Raw genomic sequence first — 25,557 nt, 5'->3', positions numbered from 1 at the left:
CAATTCTGATTTTTGTTTTTAATGAAACGAAAAAAAAACGAATTAGACCGATTACCTTCTCCTTTACCTGTTAGGTTCCAGACTAAAGATACTGGAATGAAAAATAAAACATTTAATCTCCTTAACGCTCTTCTAACAAGGGTGCTGGTATATCCTTGCGTCGTTACCGAAGAGCATTAAGTAGTTTGGTTTTACTTTTCATTTCCAAATACTGACGTCAGACATGCTCTCCGCAATTGAAACAATCCAATCTTTTTTTGGGAAATCGTTTCTGTTTTTGACGACACCAAATTTTACACAATTGCCAGTGAATATATTAATTACTTTCTCAATGACACGATTTCCCAAGATAGATTTATCAAATCCACAAATGACGAAACATGTTTAACTTATCCAACAATTTCCATACCCATCGGATTTTACCAAGAATTTCTCTCAAATGATACAACAGGATATTCCCATGACACATCAGCGCCGCTCCCCGTCCTTTTAGGTACGACACTCTATATTGCATACGTCAAAACCAGTAGAATTGTCATAATTTCTTGAACACCTCAAAAGAAATTCGCAAACAAACCTAATCGCTTGAAAACAATTTGCAATAAAAGAAAGAAGAACATTCTTTTTTAAACTAGAAACCATTCCCCAACTACGGTTTTAATGACTATTTTCGATCCACATCGCAACACTATCGTTTGTTTTCCGACACCCAACCTTTTTCCACGACCACAAAAAAGAACATTTACGCGACGTTTAATATATTTCTATTTCATTTTCGAACACTACGCTACAAACAAACATCATCAAATATAGTTATTGTTACATTTCCCACATTACTTATCCGCTTATTGTTTCCTCGTTCTCCAGACAAATCCCCGCACCCTCACCCTAGTATTTAATGGCCATTTTTGACTTCCTGTAGGATCCCAAATCTAGAAATAGGTGGTTTTTATGTCGGTATTTTCCAAGTTTGTTGAATGTTAGCATTCTTCGGAGTTTTTGAATTTTAGGCAAGTGTCGCATCATTTTCATAAGTTTCTTACTTTCTCGCGTATTATTGCAAATGTATTCTTTTTCTTACGGGCATAACATTGGTGAACGAAAATGTTGCTCATAATTCTTAGTTGTCTAATTTATATTGTGTACATCAGACAATTTATTTTCTATAGCTCATTCAAAGATTGGTCAAATCATAATCTCAGATTTGCTAAAATATTGCTCTATTTTATCATATTAATGCAACGTTTCAAAGGCATTAAATAATCGGCCGTTTGCAGAACTGAACTATTTGATATGTTTCCTTTTAATGTATTTCCTATTCCATCTCAATAGTATTATTGTTTTGTTACATACGCTTTCGAACGTTTTCATTTGCAGTCTCAAATGTATTCATAGCGATCCATGCTACAGTGTATTTCCATCTCCAAAATTATTTGTTTTTTGACTCTACCCGTTGTTGCATACTAAAGTAATGCCTTGATTGTTTTGTATTGTACAATTCCTTTTGAATTTTAGTTTGTTGGAAGTCTATACATTTGCTCTTTTAATTTTCCACTCTTTTGCACGCGTATACGTGATTTGAATAAAAGAAAATATTTTAAAACGAAATGTTTGAACAAATTTTTAAAGTTTTCTTATGTATTACTCTCAAATTTGTGAAACACCTACTGCTGGTAGTTGTTTCAATCTAATTTCTCCTAGAGTTTTATGTCATAAAACAAATCCTGGGCTCACATTGCGGATATCTTCTTTGTCCATTGATTTATTTATTCTTTAACGAATCCCCTAGCGACGGGAATTGATAAAAGATTCCTATCCCAACCTTGCTTTAGTTGACACTGCGTTATGGCTGAGATGTGATATGCGCTATGTGGTTGTGATGGTCTCTAAACCAATAAAATTGTGCTCATTTGTTTTTATTTCTCTTTTTAAATGTGTCGATTAAATTTTTTTTCATCTATGATACGTGCATGCTTGGCTGAAACCGTTGGCTTATAAGTGTCTTTTGTTGAATTTAAAATCACTCTTAGAAATGATTTATATAAATTGCACATAATTTTGTTTAGGCGAAAGTGGTTCAAACATTTAAGATTTAATTTTCTGTTCTCTTGACCTTTAAACTAAGATTGAATGTTTCTCTCTCAAACTCGCTCTGTAAAATGAATTAATAAGTAAATATTCTCTTTACCACGTTTGCCTGTTTGTTCGTGAAGCTACGTGGCGTATGACATGCCACGCGCTTTATTTAGTTACAACCCTATTGTGATTTTTTTCAAAAATTAAATGTTAGTCTTTGAAGAAAATTCCACACTTCGTTTTTTTCCAATTCGCGCTTGATTTGATGCACAACGATTTTTAGTCAAAACAATGTTTAGTCGCATTTCGATATCATTTCGTGTAAAAAATGTTTAGCCACTTTTCACAAACTATCCACTGATGCATTCACATAACAGCCATCGGCATGAGTACAGTATTACAAAAAGTATATTAATGTGAGTAGAGAAATGAAAAACAAATAGAGAAGACACGCGGAGTGTATCAATTTTAATTTTTTACTTTATAAATCGAATAGCTTTGAATTGTTTTCCTCTTTTGTTTGATTTATGCTTCATTGCTGGTTTTTGCTCGTATATTGAACTTTTGATACTGTTATCAAATATCACGTTTAAACCAACCTGGAGTTTCAGTTTAAAATGTGATATTTTTTTGAAAATATTTCTATTTTCCTTTAAACGTACGATTAATTTTGTTAAGTTACGTCGATGATTCAATCTTTTTCAATAAGTTTTTGTTTGTGACAAATAAATCTTTTTATTTCAATTTGTGATCTCTCAGAATAGTTATCTAAGTTTGTAGTTCGTTTATAACTTCAATGGGTGCAACTTAAGGCAGATTTTTATTGGTTCAGTTGAATGCCATCAAATTTGCCGTTGAGTTTGCTTCAAATCCTATTTACCATTTGTTTTACACAAACCATCATACCTTTCCACTGCTGGCGTGCAAAACCCTAGTTGACTCATATAGATTTCCATCCCTTTGTTTTATTTCAATCACCTTGAGGATATTCCCACATAAGAACAAAGATATCACTTTTCTCCAATTTCTTCCCGCCCCCTCCCTAAATCATTACTATTGTTCTCCGATAACTACATAGATTTAAATGACTGCAAAAACAACGATGACCGATACCGAACAAAAAAACTATACTATAAATGATACGATTATATATACAGATAATATATATAATACAAATTTTTGTTGCACGTTGTTTTTGAGCGGACGCTGTTTTAATGCATGTTTCTTGTTCTGTCCTTGCATGTAGGGATTCGGTTTTGTAACATTCGCTAATAGTAGCGATGCGGAGCGAGCACGCGAACGTCTTCACGGCACTGTGGTTGAGGGACGCAAGATTGAGGTGTGCATGAAAAACAAAGTTTTTTCATTTTTCTTTATATAAATATATAAATACATATATTACCTATCTTTCTCTTCAATTCTATCATCTTTAAGTTTTTTTCTGTTGAAATCCACTCATTTGTTCCATTTCTTATTACGTTTAAATTTCTAGAATTCATGGTTATATGATTTACTTTAAATTATTTATTATTTATTTCATTTCATTCATATTACATTGTTTGTTCAACCTTTTTCTTTTCCTAAGTTTTCTTTGTTTACTTTATTATTTTGCATTACTCCATCTTCATCCAAATAGTTTCTTTTGTTATAGTTTTATTTTTCTTTGCAATGCATCTTTAGTTTTATTTTATTCTAGCATAAATGATACTTACTATATACATATTCTCTTTAGACAAAACCGTTGCGTATATGAAACACTGTAACAATTCGATGTTCTCTCAACTCTTCTAGTGGAAGATTGCGAATGAAACAATCATTAGAAGAGTATTGAATCTGCTGCAAAATCTAACTTTCAAGCATCATCTAATAATTTTCAACCGAAATCGACTTAATTTCATCGCCTTACTGGTAGTCGTTCTATTTGACTGTGTATTGGATTATTTGTGTCTTTTTTATTTTTATTTTTTTGATTCAGCGTGGTTCCGGATTTAGTCGTTTCGATTTTGTGAATGATCTTTCAGTTTTTTTGTTGTTTATTCCCGATTTCCCGGCCAGTTTTCTGAACTCTAGATGGCTGCGTGCAACAATTACAATGAATACTAGTGTTTTTGTACAACTTATTTAATCTTACTTTTCAAAAACTAGATAACGCTCTTTGTTTATCCCGTCACTGGAAAGTGTTTTCTTTAACGAGTTTAGTTGCGTTTGCGTTGAGCTACATTGAAAATCAAAGAATACCAAAGTCGTTCAATGGTACTAACTTTTCTTTACTCTATGTATGCGGCTTATTTGATTCTCCGTGACTGTGAAAGTACTTCTGGAATGGTAAAAAATATTGATCGTGTTATGTTTTATTTTGTGATTGCCCTTTTATTGTGCCTCGTACCATATCTCTCCCAAGCGCAAGGTTATTATATATGCTACAAACTCCATTTTGTCCCCTTGCTCCCAATAATGGTAATGGTATTTTATTTCCTGTTAAGTGCCTAGATTGTTTGAACTGTGATGCGGTTATGCTCATTTCAAATTAGATAACTATACACATTCTCACACACCCACACCAAATACCGATTTCCGCACCAACACGACGCACACAACACAAGGCTATTATGCAAAAAAAGAACAAAACTCACGAAAGAACGTGTCGCTGTTGTTTCATGCTCTCGCAAAATATTTTCTTTAATAAAAACTGAATGCGAAGAATAATTATTGAAAGTTCCTCTTTAAATGATCTTCAAAGAATTCTTTCCCTGTATTAGTTTGCGTCATGGTGTCAGTGCTGCTTCCTCACCTTTATCTAATATCACTTTAATGTCACTCATCTGACAAATATGCTTTAATTTTTGTTTGAAAATCCACCAAATTTAAGCTAAAAGGGAAAATATTGTATTTAATCGAGAACTAAATAAGCATTAGCTCAAATATTATATAAATAACGCAAAACACAAATTCTTACTTATATTTTATTTAACTCTTTCGTACAAGCTCATATGATTTAGGTTCTAGAGGTCGTTGTAGAGAGCTATAATGAAAAACTGTTAAAATTTCATTCGTCAATTCTTCATGCATAATGTACCCAAAACATGCGATAACAAATTACTGCTATGCCATATTTAACAAATAATATCAAAGACCAAAACAATTTTAACATGATGCTTATCGTTGAAAATTTAAAAGTATTGTTGATCTGATAAGCCTGTTACTACACAAATCCAATCCAAATTGAGAAAAAGAACGTTTATAATACATTTTCATCGTTGTTTGGCAGGGTGTTATAACAAACACAGATATACACCTCCAAAGACAACTCATATAATTTAAGGAACTAAGTAACCTTGCTTGGTAGTTTTCTGCGAAGAATGGAAAAATAGTTCAAATGAAGTGTTTATTCGACTTCGACAAAAACCACATATTATTCCACGATTTTCCTTATTTTCAAGAGACATTTCACATTTCTGAAGAGAGAATAAAGATATACCGTGAGTTCAAATCTCCTACGTTTTCTCCGCAAGAATCATAAAGCATGAAAAAAAACCTTTCTTCTTTTTTAAAGACTGGTGCAAAGAAATATTCCTTTTTTTTTCGACCACATTTCCTGTGTATTCTCTCGTTTTCTACTGGTTCGTTTTTGGTTTTTGTTCCTCCCTGGAACATCAATAACGGCTAATAAACAAAATGTATACTTTATGGACTAATCCATCCTCAAATTTTATATTTGAGTTATGACAATACCAAGGTAGTTAAAATAATGATTTTATAACACGTTTGCGTCATACCACAACTGAAAACAAGTTGATATGACAAGCATGATATTCAGCTAGAACATCAACAACCTTTGACTAAAGAAAAACAGAAAACCTCCCATGAAAAGCTCACTCTTCCATTTCGTAAGCCAGTTGCCGGCTCAGTGCAAGCTTTTCCGATATTTATTTCCCGTCCTTGTGCTCCTTTGGTGAGCCAATTGTAAGGTTCGCCTCTTTAACGTAAGCTAGTCGTCCGTGGGCAAAATCGACCAGAGATTTATCGCTCCGCCGATAAATCCTCTTTCTCTTCAAACTAGTCGGCTTCGGTCGACGGATTTCTGCGATCTCTGCAGCATTCCCGGCGAAAAACGTTGCCCGATTTGCAAAGTACCGCTTCGGGTAGAAGCGGTGGCAGCTTTATTATCCTGGCATTCGATGTGCTAATAAGTATTCTTCACACGGTTCGCTGGAGTGTGGGTTTCTTTTTTGTGTGTGCTATTTCACTCCCATAACGCGATTGCTTCACTTGAGAAAAATCAACCATTTCGGTTTCAACATCAGTTTTGTATCACGTTTTACGTGGGAGTAAAGAGAAATGTGATCAACATTCTTCTGTGCCTCTCATTGATTGCACGCGAAACAAAAATAGAACTAGTGGGCGTTAGAGCACAAACTGTCTACTGTTGTGCCTTTTTCTCTCTTTTTAGTCGCTATCGACATAAAATCTACCACTGCGAAGGACCCATTCCGCTGGATGGAACAGTCCTAGCATCCGGGAGCTGGAGTGGCACTTCGAAAGCTAGCTTTAATTCCCTTTTGCCTGTCGGTTCCCCATCCACCCGCAACGGGAACTGCCTTTTTTATCCCAATGAGCTCGAGTTAAAAATGGCCCGACAAACTGGCGGCTGGTAAAAAAAAAAACAAGAGCCCTACAAAGCGAACCGTTTGCCGTGCGAGAGATGTAGGAGGCTACTAATGTACAGCAAACGCTTGTTGGATGGTTACAAATCACCCGACCAAACCAAAGAGCAGCTTTTATCCACTTTTCATTCGCTTGTGAAACTGCGTTCGATCTCCTCGTTCTCTGGCGACCATCGGTAGGGCGTAAAAAACTCCCCGTTTCTTCCCCATCTCTTACACTCATTCAATCTCGCGTGGGTGCAAAAAGGATGGAGAAAAAGTTCACGTCCATCCAACCACCCTGGACTCTTCCACGCCCGACGTTCGTCACCTATACAACTGTTGGAGGTTTTTATTATATAGACCAGAGCAGACAAAAAAAAAAAAAGGTACGTGAACGTTCAGGTTCAGGATTTTCTCGTGCTACTTTCGCTTGTCGTTAGTGGTTCGCTTGATCGATGACAACCGCGGATGCAAATCAGCATCAGACCGCTTCCGTGGATTGGCAGGACAGCGGTTCCCGGTGGCCGGCTCGGTGTGTATCGATAGATAAAATTGATGGCAACTAAACCGACTCTTTTTATAAACCCTTTCCTCCCTGTATGTGTGTGTGTGTGTGTGTTTTTGCCTCGTAGCCCTTTCCCAGTGGTACAAGAAGAATCTAAACAAATCCGGCCAATGTGTCCGATCGTGTTTTTTCCGTCACGGTGCATCCCGGGACGGAATGAACAGTTTCGCTTGTCGTTTGACTGTGGGAGAAAGACGTTTTTTCCCCCCAATATCGGCCGGCTGTTCAATATCGCTCGATGCTACATTTTTGCTCTTTTGCAGCAATGCATACAAGGGGTTCTGCAATGTTTCGATTCCTTTTTTCTATTCGTCCCCATCTCCTATCAGTCTCTTGAACCCACCTGAGGCAGGAGCTGGTGCAAAATCCATTGACTGGCAACTCGTTCCAGCTTCCAATCGAAGGGATATCGCAATGCTCCATGTTCGTCGTACAGTTTCCCAATCCAATTGTTGCATATTTTATGCGATATCGGTGCGCAACATACCAGCCACCGGTATCGGCTCAAAGAATAAGTTGGGATATGGTGGGGTTTAAACCGGACGCCTGACGACTCCTTCTGCCGAACGAATGAAAGGAAATTTTTGAGCTCAGGATAATATGCAAATTTGTTCGCCCCTTTTCGAACAAAAATCCCCAACGTTCGACGTTGGAAAATAGAAAAAAATGTAGTCAGTCAGAGTGAAAATTGTTATCACACTTTTGTTGCATCGTGTTGAGCTTTTTGCACCATTGGCTCTTATTGTTCAGCCCTAGAAGTTCTTGGAATGTGTAGAGTTTAAAAAACTTTATTTTCCCCTCAAGGTTTGTAACTTCTATTTTTACAATAAATTTTAAGGTTCACAAAGATCCAATTCGCTTGACTTATTATGCAACTGCATTTTTATCGTCGTGCATCCCGGGTATAACACCACGGTATCCGTGCTACTTCCGTACTTCCGGACCTATTGAAAACCAATTATTAATGTGACATTGGCTCCCGGTAAAAATCATTTTTCTCTGCTTTTTAAACTCTGGTAAAGGAACGCAGAAATAATGAAGACAATCAATGTGTAGTACATGACACAACGAACGGACGGGAATAATTAAAAACGTGACATGAAAGGATAATTTAAAGCATGCGCTCCGTACGGAACACCGAAATATGGTGAAACAGTGGACAGTAGACCCCAAAATAAAGCAAAACTTGCGCGGGGCGAGTCACTGACTCAGAAAAAAAGGACAAGTGACGTTTAATTAAAAAATGATGCTAAACCAGGCACGAGACCGCACGGACCGGGGATTCATTCCCGCCCTGTTCGGTGGCATACGCGATTGGTACCATAATTATGGTAGTTATGGCTTGCAGGGATTTGCTCCCTTTTTCGTACCATTCTTTGCTGTTGCTGCTGAGTTGAAACAATTGGGAGCTTCTTTGGAAGCAAAAGAAAAACACTGAAGTTGTAAGTGGCAAAAGGAAAATCGAGAAAAGATATTTGAGCCGTTTCAAGTTTTCATTTCATTTAGCTACTTTTTGGTTTGCTTTTATAATGAACGATGGATCGACATTTTGTAAATGAAATTTTATAAATGAAAGGCAATCAAACTACTGGTTTTTTGGGGAAATTAATTGATATCAATTTGTTTGAAAGTTGATAAAAATCGAATGGTTCAACGCATACATTCAAAGGAAAAGTAGAATATTGCCAATCTAAGAAGTGTAGCTTTATCAAACATTATTTACATAACATAATAATTTGTCGATTACGTAATAAAAAAGGTGTGCTGCACGGCAACAAAAATAGCCTCGTAAACGTCATCAAATTGCACTTAATCAATACGAACTGCACCATTGCACCCGTGTTTGCATCGCGTTGGCACCAACACGCGGTGGTTTAATAAATATCTTAATTAATGTTCATTGCGTGAATTACACACACACGACCTAGGTAGAACCCCTTCGCCGAGTAGGGGGGCAAAATCCCGGAAACGAAGGATCCATTATCGTGTATATTGCACAATGAAAATCAAACCAATTAAAATCGAAACAAACCACTGCATGACCGTGTCCAGTGCCACCTTGCCACGTTGTAATTATTCCGCCTGTTGATTGTTCATTGGCAATTGTGGGTTTATCCAGTTTTTTTTATTGACTTTTTATACAGGCAGCTATGAATGCCCCATTTACCTTGTCTGTTCCGACAACATAGAACAGTTAAGGATGGGCTTTTTCTTGCGTTCTGGTTGTGATTTATTATTGGCCTGTAAACAGCAGGGTCTCAATTGAAACATAAATTCAAATGGATATAATGCTTGGTAGTTTCCGTTTGAAGTAATCTATTTTCAATCAAAAAAGTGGCTCCATGTAAAACAAATAGTTATAAATATGCAAACAAAACCAAACCTGCAGCCTACCGACCTTCCTGTTGGACTTTAAACAGACTAAACTTTTCATTTGAATCACCAATTTCGTATAATCCTCTTCTAAAATGGTACTTTCCTCTTTTTTTTATTTCAAAGCATAAATGTTGTTAGAGAGGATACTCTACTTTTTCTCAGATCAAAGAATCTGTGCGCGGTGCACGCTCGTGCCTTCATGCGTGCAATACGCTGTTTGAGGCGAGAGAGAACGAAAAATCGTTACAGTTACAGTGTTTCATTACCAAGCAAGTATCATTGTGCTTTTACTGTATACATTTTTATTTTTTTTTTTATTTCACTTGTTTTTCCCATTTTCCTTCATTTTCATCACCCTGTCGCTGTACCCTCCCCCACTGTCTCACTTTCTATCTCTCTATCTCTTCCACTATCTCTATCTCTATGTTCACTCTACTTGAATGCATTTAATTGTTATATATTTTTTTCTTTTCCCCCCCTTTCCTGGAATTTACTCAAATTCAAAAACTGCAAAAAAAAAACACACGCAAAACACACTATCGTCTAAAATAAATCATTTATGATACACCTCGAAACGATTTGAAATGAAAAAAAAATCGTACAACCACACCACCACCACCAAATACCGTACAAATCGTGCATCCCCTCCGCGCGCGCCCGCCCGCCCGTGTGTGTTATGCTGTTAAACTGTAGGTCAATAATGCAACCGCACGAGTTCAAAGTAAAAAAGCTCCTGCTGTATCAAGCGGTAAGTTGTTTAACCAAATATATTTCTCCTCGCTCTTGTCCATCCTGTATGTCTAAAGTTATTATTATTTCGTTGTTTTGTTTCGTGTGTCAACACCATGGCTCTATACGTTTTGGTACCTGACCAACTATTTACAAGACTTCTTTGCTAGCGTCATCTGTTCACGTTTAACTTACTTCTATTGTCCTTTCACCGAGTTCGTTCGTTGTAAAACAGACATCACAATCCTTTTTTTCACTCTCAACCTACTACTCTCTTGCTATCACTTTCTTTTTCCTCCCTCTCTTTCACTTTCAACTTGCATGCTTCTCAGATTGTCTGTTGTGTTAATTATCGTTAGTCGAGTTTTTTAATTCAACACTCCCTAGCATAAGTTGAGTGCCAAATTGGACTGGTTGAAATCGTTTGTTTTAGTTTTATCTGTTTGGGAAACGAGCATCTGCTTCTGGAGATTGGAAAGATAACACCGGCCCGTGCAGAACTGTTTTGAACTTTGTCTCAATCGTGCGCTCAGTTCTGTGTACTGGCCGGCTGTGATTTACAGCTTAAAAATTCCCGCCCTTAAGAAAACCCTAAGCATCTGTGGGTCGTTTTAGTTTTTTTTGTGGTTGTTTTTTAATTGCGGTATACCGTTTGTATCAGTGTTTGATTGATTCTTGTTTAGTTTAAACAAATCCGGTTCTGGTGAAAGATTTTGACTATTACTATTTGTCCTTATATTTTTAGTAACCCTTCCGGCTGTAAGATTCGTCTTTAAACAAACGAAAAATAGCATTTTTCATTGCACACAGTTATTTTTATTCTTTCAATTGTATCTTGTAATGCTGTAGTTCTATCTGTTTCGAGCCTCACACATTCCATGACTTTATCTCGACTCTGTCCCTCCTTTTTAGTGTACGTACATTTTTGTAATTCATCCATCGATGAGTATTGAAAGAGACGTACATGTTAAAAAAAACGTACATGACAATGCCGAATACTTTGTCACGTCCATATCACAAAGCTTCACCGAGTGTGATACCAAAGTAATTCCAAATAGCATACGACTGTTTTACTTACAACACTTTTTTATCTTTCTTTTTTTCTCTTTTCCTTCTCATTACCCTCGACGATAAATCAACTACACGTATCAATCCAAATATACCCGAATCCTTTTTTTCTCCAAACCGGCACTCAATGTTCCACACGGTATCGATTCCCAATGCAAATAATGCGTAATGTTGAATTTAATACATTTTATCGAAATCATGATGCTACGCTGCCATCATGCACAAAATTATCCGCCATCCCCCTCCCATCGCGATGCAACGATGTACTTCACACAATGCGGTGGACAAAAAAAAATGCTACTCACGTAATGCGACCGCAATCCCTTCCGTCCCTACCTTCCGCCCGTCCCGCTCCTGATGTGGTTTGATACGTAATCATATTTGCATCAATATGACGCCCTCGACGTATGCTGCGTATATGTGTCTGTGTATGTTTGCGTTGGTGCGTGCAGTGTTTCTGACGAAACAAGGCGCCGTCTCGGCCCCATCACTGGGTGAGCAAAACCTTCGATCAATAAACTTACACACCTAAATATACATGATTTCGATTGCATCCCACTCACCTTACCATCCCCCGCTCCCGTTGTTAGACCATACGATGTGATCTAGTAAAACCGCTGACCGCCTACCGACCCAAAATGATCCGCTTTGCACGTTTCCCGATGCTAACAATGCAAACCATCCCATAGGAACTCTGTGCTTTGTTTGTGAAATTTATGTTGGTTCGTTTTCAAACCTCATATTCGTACTATGTAGTATATTACGCTCGGATGTATACCAGTTAGTATCAATTGGTCAGAAATAAGGGAGAAGAGGATGAATTGCGACAAACATTGTTGCATGAACTTTTGATAAGCAAACGAGCTTCGGTTTGGTTTACTTCCGCTATTGGTTGTGAATTGTCTTGATTGAGAATACAATTAGAGAATAAAACTGCCTTTTACTTATCGAAATTATATTCTGTCCAAATGTAAACTAACAAAGTGATCTTTTGAGCATTTGTGGCTTCACATTAATGCATAAATCTGCTAAATTTGTATGCTGTGGCATGGTTTGAGCATACATTTATCAAGTGTGCCATGAGACGGTTCACTAAACTCCAAAAATTTTCCCCGACCTGCTATGATCGTGTTGTTGGAAAACAAAAGCTGCACTTCAACTTGAGTTTTAATTTACTTTCATGATAGTAGAAAGAATAATTAGGTGTTGTAAATTTTTATTTCATGTTATTGAATGGTGTTCAATCGTTTATTTATTGTCGCACAAAATGAAACTAGTTCACAGGTCTCTTTGATGTTAGTTTTCCTCATAAGTTTCTTCGTTAAGGCCGTAAATAAGAATATGTTGATGTAACAAACACTTCCGCTAGAGTGTCCAATGTTTAAATCTAGCTTTAATTAGCTACTGCAACTATTATCCATTAGGGTATTATTCTATCGAACCGTGTCTATCAAGCATGTTCCCTAATCCTTTCGGGTTCTGCGAACCCAATTGAATACCCTAGCAGAGAAGTGTCTCTCAAGCGTGTCTCGTTGAATGGCTGCTTTTACGCTGGAGTTGTTTTCGAACCGGTCATACTCGATTTGAAGCACTCCAACGAAGCAATAACGACAGCGCCAAAATGGCTTCGCAGTAGCAGCAGTTGACTTTAATGAATTGATCGCTATCAATCAAGTTATGCTTCAGTGTCCTGAGCGGGCGTTCGTTCGTTCGTCCGTTCGGTGAAGCCCTCGGGCGCGTTACTATTCTGCCGGTGAGCAGCACGCGCCAGCCGTTTTCCATCCCGAGTCCCACACTTTTCCAGCCGTTTCGGGTTTTCGAAACGCGCCCCAGTGTTTGAAACTGATGGCAATTTCATGGCGGTTGACACGCGACAGCGATCAGCGTTAACGATAATGCTAAACACGCGGACGACATCCATCTCGGGCGATTCTGATGTGTACCGCATACTCCCCCGCCCCCTCGAGGAAAATATCCCACGCTGGTGTAGTAAGCCAAATAACGGCACGTTGCTTTCTTTTCCTATCGCTACTTCATGAACACATTTTCTCGCTTGGTTGCTTTGGAAATTCCTGCTTCAAAAGCTGGGTTGGGGTTTTTTTTTGCTTGTTTGTAACTACTTTATATTTACTTGCGGCCCTTTTAAAGCCACCGTCAACAGAATCCCCTCCACCCACAGTCATTTTTCTTCATTGTTGTCGAGCGGAAGAAATTCCTATCGTTTAAGTCCTTCCGTTCTGCCGCGACATGGCGGGCCGACTTTGACATGTGCCTTCATCGCGGCGCTAAACTTTGACGTTTCTTCAGCCTTTTGTTGGATGTTGCCATCAAGTGTCTCTACCAAATTCCTTAAACCATTTTGTTCTGCTTTTTTCCCCATTTGATTGCCATTTTTCAAGCTTTATAGTATTGAACTCGATATGCTGCTTTTGAATGCATCGTTCCCCTCCCGTATAGAAAACATGCTTATTAATGTTTTGCAATTCATATCCTCTTTTTCCTTTAACATTGTTCACTTGATGGTAGATAACGCCATCGGACGTGATTGTTTGTTGTTTTGGCGGTGTTAATACAATCAAATTAACGGCATCGCTCTCGCTCGCCATTATCGTGGATCGCAATCTCGTGCCGAGTAATGTTGCTTGGGCGTTTCAACTAACAGACGTTCACGTTTGCCCATTCATTACCCAACGCTTACGCAGTGTGTAATAATGCGTATCTCAAAAATCACTGTGATTAGAAAAATGAACCTTGTTTTGAAATAAATTGTTTTGCTTCATTACTTTAGTTTGCCACGCTACATTAGTGTTTGTTTATACATTTATGGACGTAAAGCTTCGCTCAGCAAAACTAATATGCTGCTGTATGCTCTTTTGTTTGGCTTCGATAAAATCAACAATTTGTTTGAAATAGGTTGCACTTCTCCAGCACTTCACTTGTTCGTATTGTCACGCTCATTCAGTTTCACGAGCGATTGAAACGATCCCAACAAGTATTCACGACCAACACCCCCACCCCCTCCCTTCCCAATGCTCCATCACCGTGGCATAAATATCTACATAACCTACCACAGCTTGTTTTCCTACGATTGTGCCCGATGGTGGCCACAATGCAGAAGTTGTAATCCTTTTCATCAATCAAATGGGCGTCCCGTTACGCCGAACCCACCCTGTCCGCGTTCCCCCCTTGTTCCAAAACGCACCGTCATGATCCAACCACCACTACCCACCACATATATCTATGTATATGATGTATCTTTGTAATTGCGTTCATTTCGCGTAGTCTTAATCGATCCGAATACGATGAGTAATGTTATGGAAGACTAATGAATTGTTTTTCTCTTTTTCCCATTTTCTCTTTCTCTCTCTCTCTCTCTTGTTTTCCTTACCACACACACACACACACACCGTAAACCCTTAATTTTCTCTCTTGCTCTGCGGTGAACAAACTATCAAACCAAACAACCAACCGGTGCTCAAACCATATTTTCTATCAACACGATCAACAAACTGAAACACCGAACACGCGAAACCGACAACCCGTAATCAACCACGATGACCAACATAAACCAACAACAGCTGCCGTTTGTGTGCCGTGGCCAGAAGGTAAGATCATCTGTCAATATCATAAACGCATGCCACTCGCATTCGGAACAAATCATATCGTACAGCAAAACAACCCTTCTGTAGTTCTGGTAGTGTTTAGCGATCCATATTCATCTACACTAAGACAAAACATACTAGCTTCATTTAAGCTGCTTTTAACTTAGGAACTTTAAATTTCAATGCAAGAAGGTTGAATTTAATTTCTCTCTTTTCCGTTGAGTTTAAAGGGAAACGGCGTCTTTTCAACCTACATGGTTTATGTTTTTTGTGTTACATTATTCAAAGCTCAAGTTCATCTTAATTCATTACCAATATTAACATGTGCTACTTATAAAAATTACCCTTTTGTATTGGTTGATAAATGAGAAATTTGCTTCAAATTTCAAACAAAAAGTTAAAATAATTACCCAACGTAAGTAATAGTTATTGCGAATGAACCGATGAAATTGTTCATCGCTGTTTTGTTAGTCTTCAACCGTAAAGTTTAGAGTTAAGGTTAAATAAATTAAGTGTCCCCGTTTGCCGAAACAGGATATCGTTTGCCGCTGGCGACTTGGCCATGGCTAGGTGCGGCTACGGCCGCCACCGCCGTCGGAGCAACACCCACGGCAGCACTAGCCGCCGCGACGCCGAACGCGGCCGCCGCAGCCGCCGCCGCAGCAGCCGCAGCCGCCTCCGCCAATCCGGCCGCCGCGGCTGCCGCTGCAACGCAACTACCTGCTACCACGTCACCGATTCTGATTGCGCAGGCCGCGCAACGTGCAGCCGCCGCGCAAAGAAGAAGGTCGGTATAGTCGGCGGGGACTACTGCCTGCCTGCCCCTCGTCTTCGTCCCGTTCGTCGACCACTCGAGAAAATGCGTTGCATCCCTTCGCCTCCTCCAGTGTTTTCCCACACTGCGTTTGTGTACGAAAACATACAAGAAGCTTATAATTATTTTTTCCCTAAATGTTCTCTTCCCTGTGCCTTGGTCTTGTTTGGAGAAATGCTGCCATCGTCGAAACATGACCGAGGGGATGTTATTGTTTTACATTTCCTTTGTTCCATGGAAACATTAATACTGGTGATGTATTCGTTGCCAAAGGGCATTGAAAGGAAAACCCGTCTTTTACAAACGCGCCATCAGCCAGTAAAAACCGTTGTGACAAACGAGCCATCAACACTTTGAAACCCCTTCAGGTTCCTTCATTGTTTTTTCACGTGAACGCTTGCAGATGTCGCCCCCTCTCCACTCTCATTTCACACACAAAAAGAATCGAATCCAACCGAAAGAGACGCTCCCGTGTAACGTAAGCCTTATGTTCGGCTGGCCTGAGAAAATCTCCACCTGGGCGAGGCACAATGAAAACTTACATCAGTTAATTATGTCATCGCCCTTGTAAGATTCCCCTCAAGCCGACGTTCTTTATGATTCGCTGCGCTCATCCGTTGGCGGTTGGAAAATTTATCCATCTGCAAATGGAAGCAGCTTCAGCACATCCGCCCACCCAAAGGCAGCCTGACAAATGTAATACTCACGTTCGGGCCATAAAGAAGCGCTCAATAGCAAATTACGATGGCAATTGTGACCAACTTTAATGAGGTACCGGGCGCCTCCATTAACCGTGCGCCTCCATCCACCAGGCGCCTCCATCCACCATGGACCGAAACTTCCGACCGCGAGCATAAGTCTCCCTCGAAATTGAGAAAATAATTATTTCCTTTCCCGATAGGCGAAACATCAAACAAGTACACAACGTGGACACAGAAGCTTACCAGGGGTTTTTTTTTTTTTTTTTTTGGGAATCAGAAGCTCAACTAACACACGGAAGCGAAAAGAACAGAGCGAGGGAGACAGTTAAATTACTTTGTCCAATTTCATTAAAACGGATTCGCACCGGTCGCTTCGTGCCAGAAGCCTAATTCGCAATGAAACTTGTCAAATTTCCACCCGCCAGCCCGCGGGCCCAAGTGCTAGGGGAGCGTGCGCCTCCCCGTGGGGGAGGGGATGTGTCGGTGAATTTTTAATAACATTTCTAATAAGTCGCACAATCTTTAAATTACTCACGCTTCACCGGATTTGTTCAGCTCGTTTACGTCATCGGGGTTATATCTTACTTGTTTTTCGTCTTTTTTCACCCAAATACCAAGCCCTTAAAATGGTAAACTTTGCCCCGCCGGCAAAAGGAAACCTTCGAGGGGTTGGAAAATCCTGGCCGTAAACAAACGCTAAACAGATTAGCCATAACTTTTCGGACAGGAAAAGTAAATCCTTCGGTGCCGCAACGCGGGGGGAAAAGGGAAGGGCAGGTCCCGGGAGGAGGAATGATGCGCCCCGTAAACAAGCTACCTGGTGTCGTCTTGGGAAAGCGGTTGCTACGGTTGTGAGGATTAGGAAAATGAATGACGACAGAGTGTAACGCTGGATGGATCCATTTTTCCATAGCGGTCCCCATTTTGTTTTCGCTTTTTTTCGTTTACCTTCTGCCGCACCAAAAGCCGTCAGTCTTCGTAAGCCTCACGTAAGAGGAGAGCAGATCCGTTTCGGGGAGCAGACTTTTCGATCCCGGTGCGAATGGTATGCCGGTCTTCCATGGACCGGCACATCCATGTAAAGCCTCGAAGGCAGCAGGAAAAGGGCAATCATAAACGTCAGCATACAAAAAGCCAAACCACCACCGCCATCGGACGACCTCTAACTTTCCCGCTACGATACGGTTCCCGAAGACCTCCAACATCTCGCTCACACTTCCGTAACGTGCACATTCTGCGTGACTTATCGTTCAACTGCGGAAATGGTACCGTGTTTCGCTAAAATATTAAACGGAACAACAAAACCCTGCATCTCTGCAGTGTTCACATCAAACGAGTCGGTGCGATACATTATTGTTATTATTACATGAGCTTAAAGACGGTCTAAATCCGGTGTTGAAAATTCAGTGCAAAAATGCCGGAAGCAACAGCCACCCTGGAACGGATCCCTTAAACATCAACGAAGGAAGAACCACGCTGCCAAACTGGATGAAGCAAGCTTAAATATCATCTGCATCGTAATCTGCCGCTGAATATCCCTCAACTCAACGCTCCGCCAACGAACTTCAAACTGTCTTTATTTTAAGCATTAACCCAAGCATGTTATAATTAGTTAGTTTTGTTTTATTTTAATGCGAGTCATCGCTTTCCTCACCAATCTGTCCCTACAAAATCGATGAATTATAAAAGATGTAAATTGTTTACGCAAAATTAATCAAAAACATTCCGATGGCTACTAACATCTCTCCTGAGCTACTTCACAATGCACATACTCCTTCACCTACACACACACACCTCATGCACACTACAGGCGTTCCGTACGCCGCTTATCTTAACGTGAACATCAAAATTGATTTCCAACCGCGTCTCTGAAATGCTTCTAATTTTCTTTTTTCCATTCTTTTTTTTCTTTTCCCATTTCATAATTGTCCTAACCAACAACAACAACATCTACAACTACAACTACAACAACTCTTACTCACCAAACACCAACACCAACAATATGGTGCGCGACCTCTCCGTTATTCCCCGCCTCTTCGTCTATCCGGCTGCACGGCTTTTACGTTGTTAACAAAACCCCCATGTACCGTGTTACGTTCGGCATGATGCGTTTCTGTTCCTGCACACCACGAAACCCCTCTAAAACCTCCCCACCGCCCACCATCACCACACTGACCTCACACCCACGGACACTCCGGTCGGAACGAACATCGATCACGATCGACGAAATACGAAACGACGAAAAAAAATACCGGCACGCCGTTGATTGATTGGGTTTGACGTGCATTATCATGTGAAATCGGTACCATTCCCACCCCCCCTTCCTCACCATCAAGCAGCCGCAGCACATCCAGCCCTCATGCACCTGCAAGCGTTCGGCCAACGGCATCCCCACGCGGCGGCGACGCTGGCACTCCAGCAGCAACAGCAGCAGCAGCAGCAACAGCAACAGCAGCAGCATCAGCGTCACCAACAGCTAGCCCAGTTCCATCAGCAGCAGTCGATGCTGGCGATGGCCGCCGGAGGGACGGCGGCCAGTGTGCCATCCTCCCCCAGCCGGCATCCTTCGCTGGCGAGCCTTTCCGGGCTGACGAACGGTGCGGCCGGAGCCGGTGCCGGGGGCACGGCGGGGACGGTCGGTGTGACCGCCGGGTCGGCCGGAGCGGGAGGTGCCGCCGGGGCGCTACTGACCGGCCAGACGACGGGCCGCTTCCCTCCCCCGGGGACCATTGCGTTTAATGGGCAAACGGGCGCGTTAGCTGGTTTCGCGCCGTAAGTACAGTTTCCCCCCTTTTCAACCCACCCCCCCATTTTCCGTCCCACCCACCATTGGCGGGATAATGCTCGTTGGATGTTGGCTCAATGTTCTGGGTGCAACGGAACACTTCCGCTAATTTCATCGGTGGCTTTAAGGTTGGAAAAATATAAATGACTAGTTTTTGAAAATCAACATCCAAATATGGTAAAGCTTATCATTTTCAATGGCCTCTCCGAGACAGCTGATTTTTCACACTCAGCACATTCGGTCTCGTTTTGTTTTAAATCCCTTGGATTAATCTGCACACCTCCGTTCGGATTTTTCCGGATCCGGTACTATCATTTATCTCTCACACGGACAAAGCTTTCCAAACGGGCTGCGATAGTCTTCTTTTATTTCTTTCCCACCCCACACGATGTGGAAAAACACGGCCCCCCCTTCCAAGGAAGATCGGATGGACGAAATGGACGATAAATGTAACGGAATTATGAATCGTAATGAAGGAGAAAAGCGAGATATTTTGACAACGGCCCTTTACCACCTTGTAACGGAACCCTTTTCTCGCCGTACGCAGACAAGTGTGAAATGGGATTTCCCGATCCCGATCGTAGAGATTGGGGCGATTTCTTTGTTTTCGTTATCGCTATGGTCACTTCCTCACTTCAGGAGAATTATTTTTACTGCTTTTTTCTCACTGGAATTTGGGTTTCATCTTTCTTAAAATTGTTTTGAAATATCCGCAAGTTTACAAAGAAAGAATAAGCATTAATTTAAATAGTATAGCTTCTATAAAAACTTTTTCTTCGAGTAAAAATTACAACCAACGCCCAAGCCGGTTATATCGACGGTTGGTCACTTGGAAAGTTTAAAATAACCTCAAAGTTTTATAACTGCTGCCATCCGGCAACCACTGGAACAATGGGCAGCACAGATAATAGGATAACAAAAAAAAATACCTTCCGTAGAATAGCTCGCATTGTACGGATCGTTAGCGAAATGAAACTCTATAAACATTAACTCGTTCCTGGCAACAACCGTTCCTGGAGGAAAAATCCACTTAAAAGTTGTACCACCGAGCGGCCGCGTGGAAATTAAAACAAGAAAAAAACTAAACTCGTAACCCTCGCTTTCATGTTTCGAAAATAAAAAGCACACAGAAAGACAAAACATCTGAAGCGGTGTCACGGAAAGACACTGATGCTGTTGCTCAAAAGGAAAGGATTTCCCGCGGAAGTAAGGATTTTTGTTTTTTCAACCATTGATTATTTCTCCTGGTCGGGAAGAGTATCATTCGAACGCTGGCGGTTATCTGCTAACGTTTACAACCTCCCTTGCATGCTAGTTGAACATCCGCTTCGCAGCGCAAATGAAATTGTAAACTCGCCAAAAAATTAAAACTGTCCAGTGCACAAATTCCGCGTCCGGCGGTGAAACAAAAACTAGGTGGAGGAAATAAAAGTTCAACATGGCAACACGGCTACTACGTTTTTGGGAGCGCACAAAAAAAAACACAAAGGCATAATGAAAGGCTGTATAGTATTTTTCTCCCTGCGCACACACAAACACACACACAACAAAACCAGGAACCCCGTTCGGCTAAAAAACCCGGATCTCGGTGTGGTGGTGTGTTTTCCAATGCATGAAAGTCGGAAAACTTCCTACGGGCGTCGGTTTTCGACGCCTGCCTCGGTGAAAAACGGTGAAGCGTTGAGTTGGAAAGCACGATCAAATTAATATTTATACGTGTTGCAATGGTAAATGTTTAATTTTCGCTTCTCCCGGAACCCAACTATGCATCTCAACGGTGTCGACGTGGTTGAATAAACGCAGGAACACGTGTTCCAGGGGGAGGCTGAGGTCAATTTCTCCAATTTCCAGTTTTCCCCGCCTACAAAAAACCGTATATATCGGAAGCCCACAAAAGCGGGCTGATTTGTTTTCCCATTAAACTCTTTTCGTGCTGTTTCATTCGCCGTTGATTCGATTTATGTAATTTCTCCCCTTCGCACGACCTTTCGATCGCACTACATCGTGCACACTCGTGCGAATCATTGTCCAGGGACGACGAGCGTTGCTGTGTAGTGCCAAGTGTATCCGCAGCCTGGTTTTATGTGTTGGGTTTTTTGTTTGCTCCAGCCAGCGGACGAGATTTATTCGGTACCGTTTTGTGTGCCAATTAATATTTTGCCCCGGTCCATTTGAACCTGGTTTCGGAAAAGCCAACCTCAACAAAAATCACGCCGCAACGCTCGTTAGCTCCGCGTAAGCCTGGTTGCTTCAGTCACCTTTTGGGCTTTCCGTTCTGCTTTTCCATGGAGGCAGGAATAAAAACGCCCCCCCCCCCAAAAACGGACGGAGGTACGAGAGATGGGAACCTCGAAAAAACAATAACTCCCAACGCAACGGAGCGTGCGAGGTTTGTTATTTACTTTTTTATTCCCCCGAAAGATTCTCGTGCGCGCGTAGGGAACAAAAGAAAAATGGTTGCTCGCTGTTGGGATTCCATCAAAATAAAAAAAAGAAGGAGTATTTCCATGAGCAAAAAGTAATCGAAAGTAAACTGGAACTGGAAGCAAGGAGCAGGATAAAAGTCAGTTTGATTTTTAATTTTTATTTGCCTTTCCACCGCGCTCTCTCTTGAGATCGTTTCCTACATGGCGAAGATTGTTCAAGTTGTTCTGGTGTGCGTTTACTAAATACACACACTCATGTACAACGTTTTTTTTTCTATTCGCCCGACTTCTTTGTTCTTGCACTGTGTTATTTCATGTTCAATGGTAAAGTAGTCCATGTTTCATCTGTTCCGCTACTGGTTGCGATAAAACCCGTGACACACAACCAAAACCAGGCCGTATTAAAACCGAAAACACCGAAAACCATCATCAACAGCAAGCAAAAAATACTGCTAACCAACCAAAGTGACAAGTCGGAAATAGTATCAAGCTGTATATTTCCTTCGCCACAAGGTTCGGTTTGTGAGAAAAGTACCGAAGGCGTAGTTGGAGTGAGTCAGGTCAGGCGGCCGACAAAAGGCTGCTGGGGAAAAGTTTTCCACCTTCACGAGCGCTAACAAAAACAAATTGCGATGCAAAGCGCACCGAAGCAGGCATAAATGTAAGCCAACCGGTGGACGATGCTGGTTATGAAGTAGAAACATGGTCCATATTACAACACCACTAGCCGTCAGCAGGAGTTTCCCGAGCGCCGGCAGCCAAAAGTGGCCTCGCCTTAGTACATCCACGTACCAAAGACGCCTTGTTGTAGCCAAATAATTGGACTTCGAACAGCAAAAGTTTTTCGTCTCTTCCATATGATGATGGGAGTGGATAGGAAGGAACCGGAAGTAACCATATCGGTTGGTCAAGTTTTCCAACCATCCCACCTTCCAAATAGCTAACGGCTAACGGCGAAACACAAGCAAACCAAGTTGAGAAACTCGAAAATAAATGGTCGGCAGTAAAATGTTTTCCGAACCCCGTCCTCTACCGGAAGTAGACCGAGAAGAAGCTACTTTATCCGTTCCCAGCTCGATGCCTACCGGATGCATTGCGTTGAAATGTTCGCTTTCGCACTTAAATCAACCCAGCAGAACGGATTCATCCAATCCGACCCGGCTGGTGCCGGGATGCATGCATCGTTTCTTTCCTGTTCTAGCCCCGAGTCGGTTCGTTTGGAATTCGTCTAGCACTTCCTGTGGCTTTCTACTGCAAGTTCTCTCAGCGGTCTTTCCGTTTGGGAGGCAAACAAAGCGACCGTCTCTTGTCGTGCACCAGGCGCTTTGCGCCTTTTGCCATCTCCGGTACGCTTTTCCGTCCTGCCCGTGGTTACGAACCCCCCGCCCATCGAGTGACTGGGAAACTAACCTCCTGCTGGGCCGGTTGGTGGTTTCCGGTTTGAAATGCGACGGGTCGCATAAAAGAGTGCGCCTTAAAAATTACTTCCTCGACTATAGGCAACCAGTTGGGGGTGAATATTTGGCATTAAAACAGTGCGAGTCGTTGCGAACTAACATATTTTCAGTTTTTGAAAGCAAGGAAGCTCCCCATAAAAATATAGAACGATCGCAGCGGGACTTTTAAGTAGGAGTCGTTATCCACCACTTCCGAAAACATTCTCCCTGTTTTTCATGGTCCAAGGGGTTTATTAAAGGAATTTTTAATCTCACGACAAACGAAACTTTTGGTCCAAGGACGGTTCGAATGTCGAGCATTGAAAAATTGTTTGGTACTTTATTGAACCGCTTTCCACATTCATTTAAAATTAAAATAGAGGAGGGTTGGCGTTTTTTTTTCAGCCCACTTTCACTGTCTACAAAGTTTTCTATTGTGAAAACTAAAACTTCGCAGTAGAATTGCTGAAAATGAAAACCGACACACGAGCGGTTCCCTTTCGAGGGAAGGCGGACAAGTTGTCTAGTTGATGTGCTGTAACAGGATCCCTTTTGACCCTCCAAACAACAGCTCCTTTCTGTGATAGAAATGTGATTCTATTCTTTCCTCAAAAACCTGGTACAATAAAGGTGCGTACGCAAATGAATTATTGATGATCTCTCCAAAAAGCACCGTGGAGTAGATAATGGAAGATAAAAATGAAACGCAACAATTGACTAACGACCAAAAGCCATTAACGAAGGCAGTCCGGCGTCGTATCCTGAATGTTAAAAAGGAGAAAAAAAACAGACGAGCTTTGAAAAGAGTTTTATTACTTCTAATGGAAATGAAATAGCCAAAAAGGAAAAGGCAGGAAAGTGAAATATGTTTCCACTTCCTGCAAAAGCTTTCTGCAAAAGTGATGATGCCTCGAAAGTGGCAAATGCGGGCGCTCGGGAATGGAAGGCACATTAACTTTTTATCTATTCGATACTCATGCAAACGCGGCGTACTTGCTTTTTTTCGCGCTGGTCTTATTTTTCGTTCCAAACACATAAAAATATATTACCCGCGATAACGATCATTAGACACTCGATCGCTCTATCGAGATATTAAAAAATATGGTAACAGATTTAAAAGCTTATCTTGGATGATTACACTGCCAGTATATTACAACCCCAGCGCGATGAGCTTCCGGAGGAAATGAACCGTCGATGGATATTGCTTTCTGTTCTGGAGCTGAGTTCCTCCGCCGACAAGGCAAACTTTTATCATAAATCGTTGCACGCTGCTTGGGTGTGTGGGTGTGTGTTTTTATTGAAACTCTGCCGTGTTACTGGCGATGATTATCTGTGTCATTAACGCGTTTAGATATTGGCCGTTGGAAACGTGCTAAAAATGAGCACATTTTGTAAAACCCGGAATTTGTCCTATTCCGTTTGGCTTTGCTGTGTCTGTTCAATCACGTTGAAAACGTTTGACTTTGTTGCAAAAAAAAAGAAGCACAACAACAGCTTGGGGCACTCTTTTCCATTGGAAAACCCCGCTGGCAGGAGGAAAGGAAATATGATCTCGTAAAATTTGATTTCATCCATTCCGAGACGCCGTTTGCAATATTCTCCATCTCGTATACTATCACCAACAGATACATACACACACGCACACGCACATACGGACAATAATTCCATCGATTGCCATCTTGGAATCTATTGAACTCGTTGTGAACATCTCAAAGAAAAGTTGTCAGTAAGCGATATTTTCTTTTTTGCCTCTTCCGTTTTTTGAAGTAACTTTCATTTTTTAAGGCAATAAAAGAAAAGTTTATACACCTTATACCTGCTTCTGCCTTTGGAAAAAGTGATTCCCCTTGGAGGTACGGGAAGTAAGGGAGGAGAATAAAAATTACACTTCGACCGGCGCCACCACATAAAGTGTTGGTGGTTGAATTCATCCAATCATCCCATCCATCCATTCATCCATCGGCTCATCCTTTTTCCTTGATCGGCTCCGATGGAAAGTAGGTAATATCGATAACGCCCGAATGCAGCCTTATAGCCTTCGTCGAAAAAGGCTCCTTCATGGACTTTCCGGGGCGATCCACTTCGCACAATCATCGATGATCATGGCTAAGTAGGGTTTCCTATTGCTTCCTTCGGGATGCGAAAAAGAGAACTCACAATCCTCGGCGGGGGGGTAATGGGACGTCCTAAAGTGAAAACGAGCCAGTTCCGGGGCTGGTTATTCCCTCGCTCAACAGTTTCCCATTGTCGTTATTTGATGTTTTGTTCTCACTTCCGATGCTCGCCGTGATTTCCGTGATAAGATTGCGCGCGATAGCGCACGGAGGATAGAA

At 41.2% G+C, this 25,557-nt stretch overlaps 1 protein-coding gene across 4 annotated transcripts in view; it reads left to right on the top strand.

Annotated features, from left to right (window-relative positions):
* Positions 1 to 25,557, top strand: part of LOC131267731 (AF4/FMR2 family member lilli-like) — a 169,911-nt gene that overhangs the window by 122,947 nt on the left and 21,407 nt on the right. For all 4 annotated transcript variants that reach the window (XM_058270675.1, XM_058270678.1, XM_058270676.1 and 1 more), the window contains 5 exons: positions 3,323 to 3,415; positions 10,357 to 10,411; positions 11,913 to 11,954; positions 15,039 to 15,065; positions 18,917 to 19,349. In XM_058270675.1, the coding sequence (XP_058126658.1) occupies positions 3,323 to 3,415; positions 10,357 to 10,411; positions 11,913 to 11,954; positions 15,039 to 15,065; positions 18,917 to 19,349 (650 nt within the window). The remainder of the gene's footprint in view (positions 1 to 3,322; positions 3,416 to 10,356; positions 10,412 to 11,912; positions 11,955 to 15,038; positions 15,066 to 18,916; positions 19,350 to 25,557) is intronic.

The sequence above is a fragment of the Anopheles coustani genome, chromosome 2, assembly GCF_943734705.1.
Source record: "Anopheles coustani chromosome 2, idAnoCousDA_361_x.2, whole genome shotgun sequence".
In the NCBI taxonomy this organism is placed as follows: domain Eukaryota; kingdom Metazoa; phylum Arthropoda; class Insecta; order Diptera; family Culicidae; genus Anopheles; species Anopheles coustani.
Note: the sequence above shows the minus strand (reverse complement) of the source record. Positions and strands in the feature narration are given on the sequence as shown.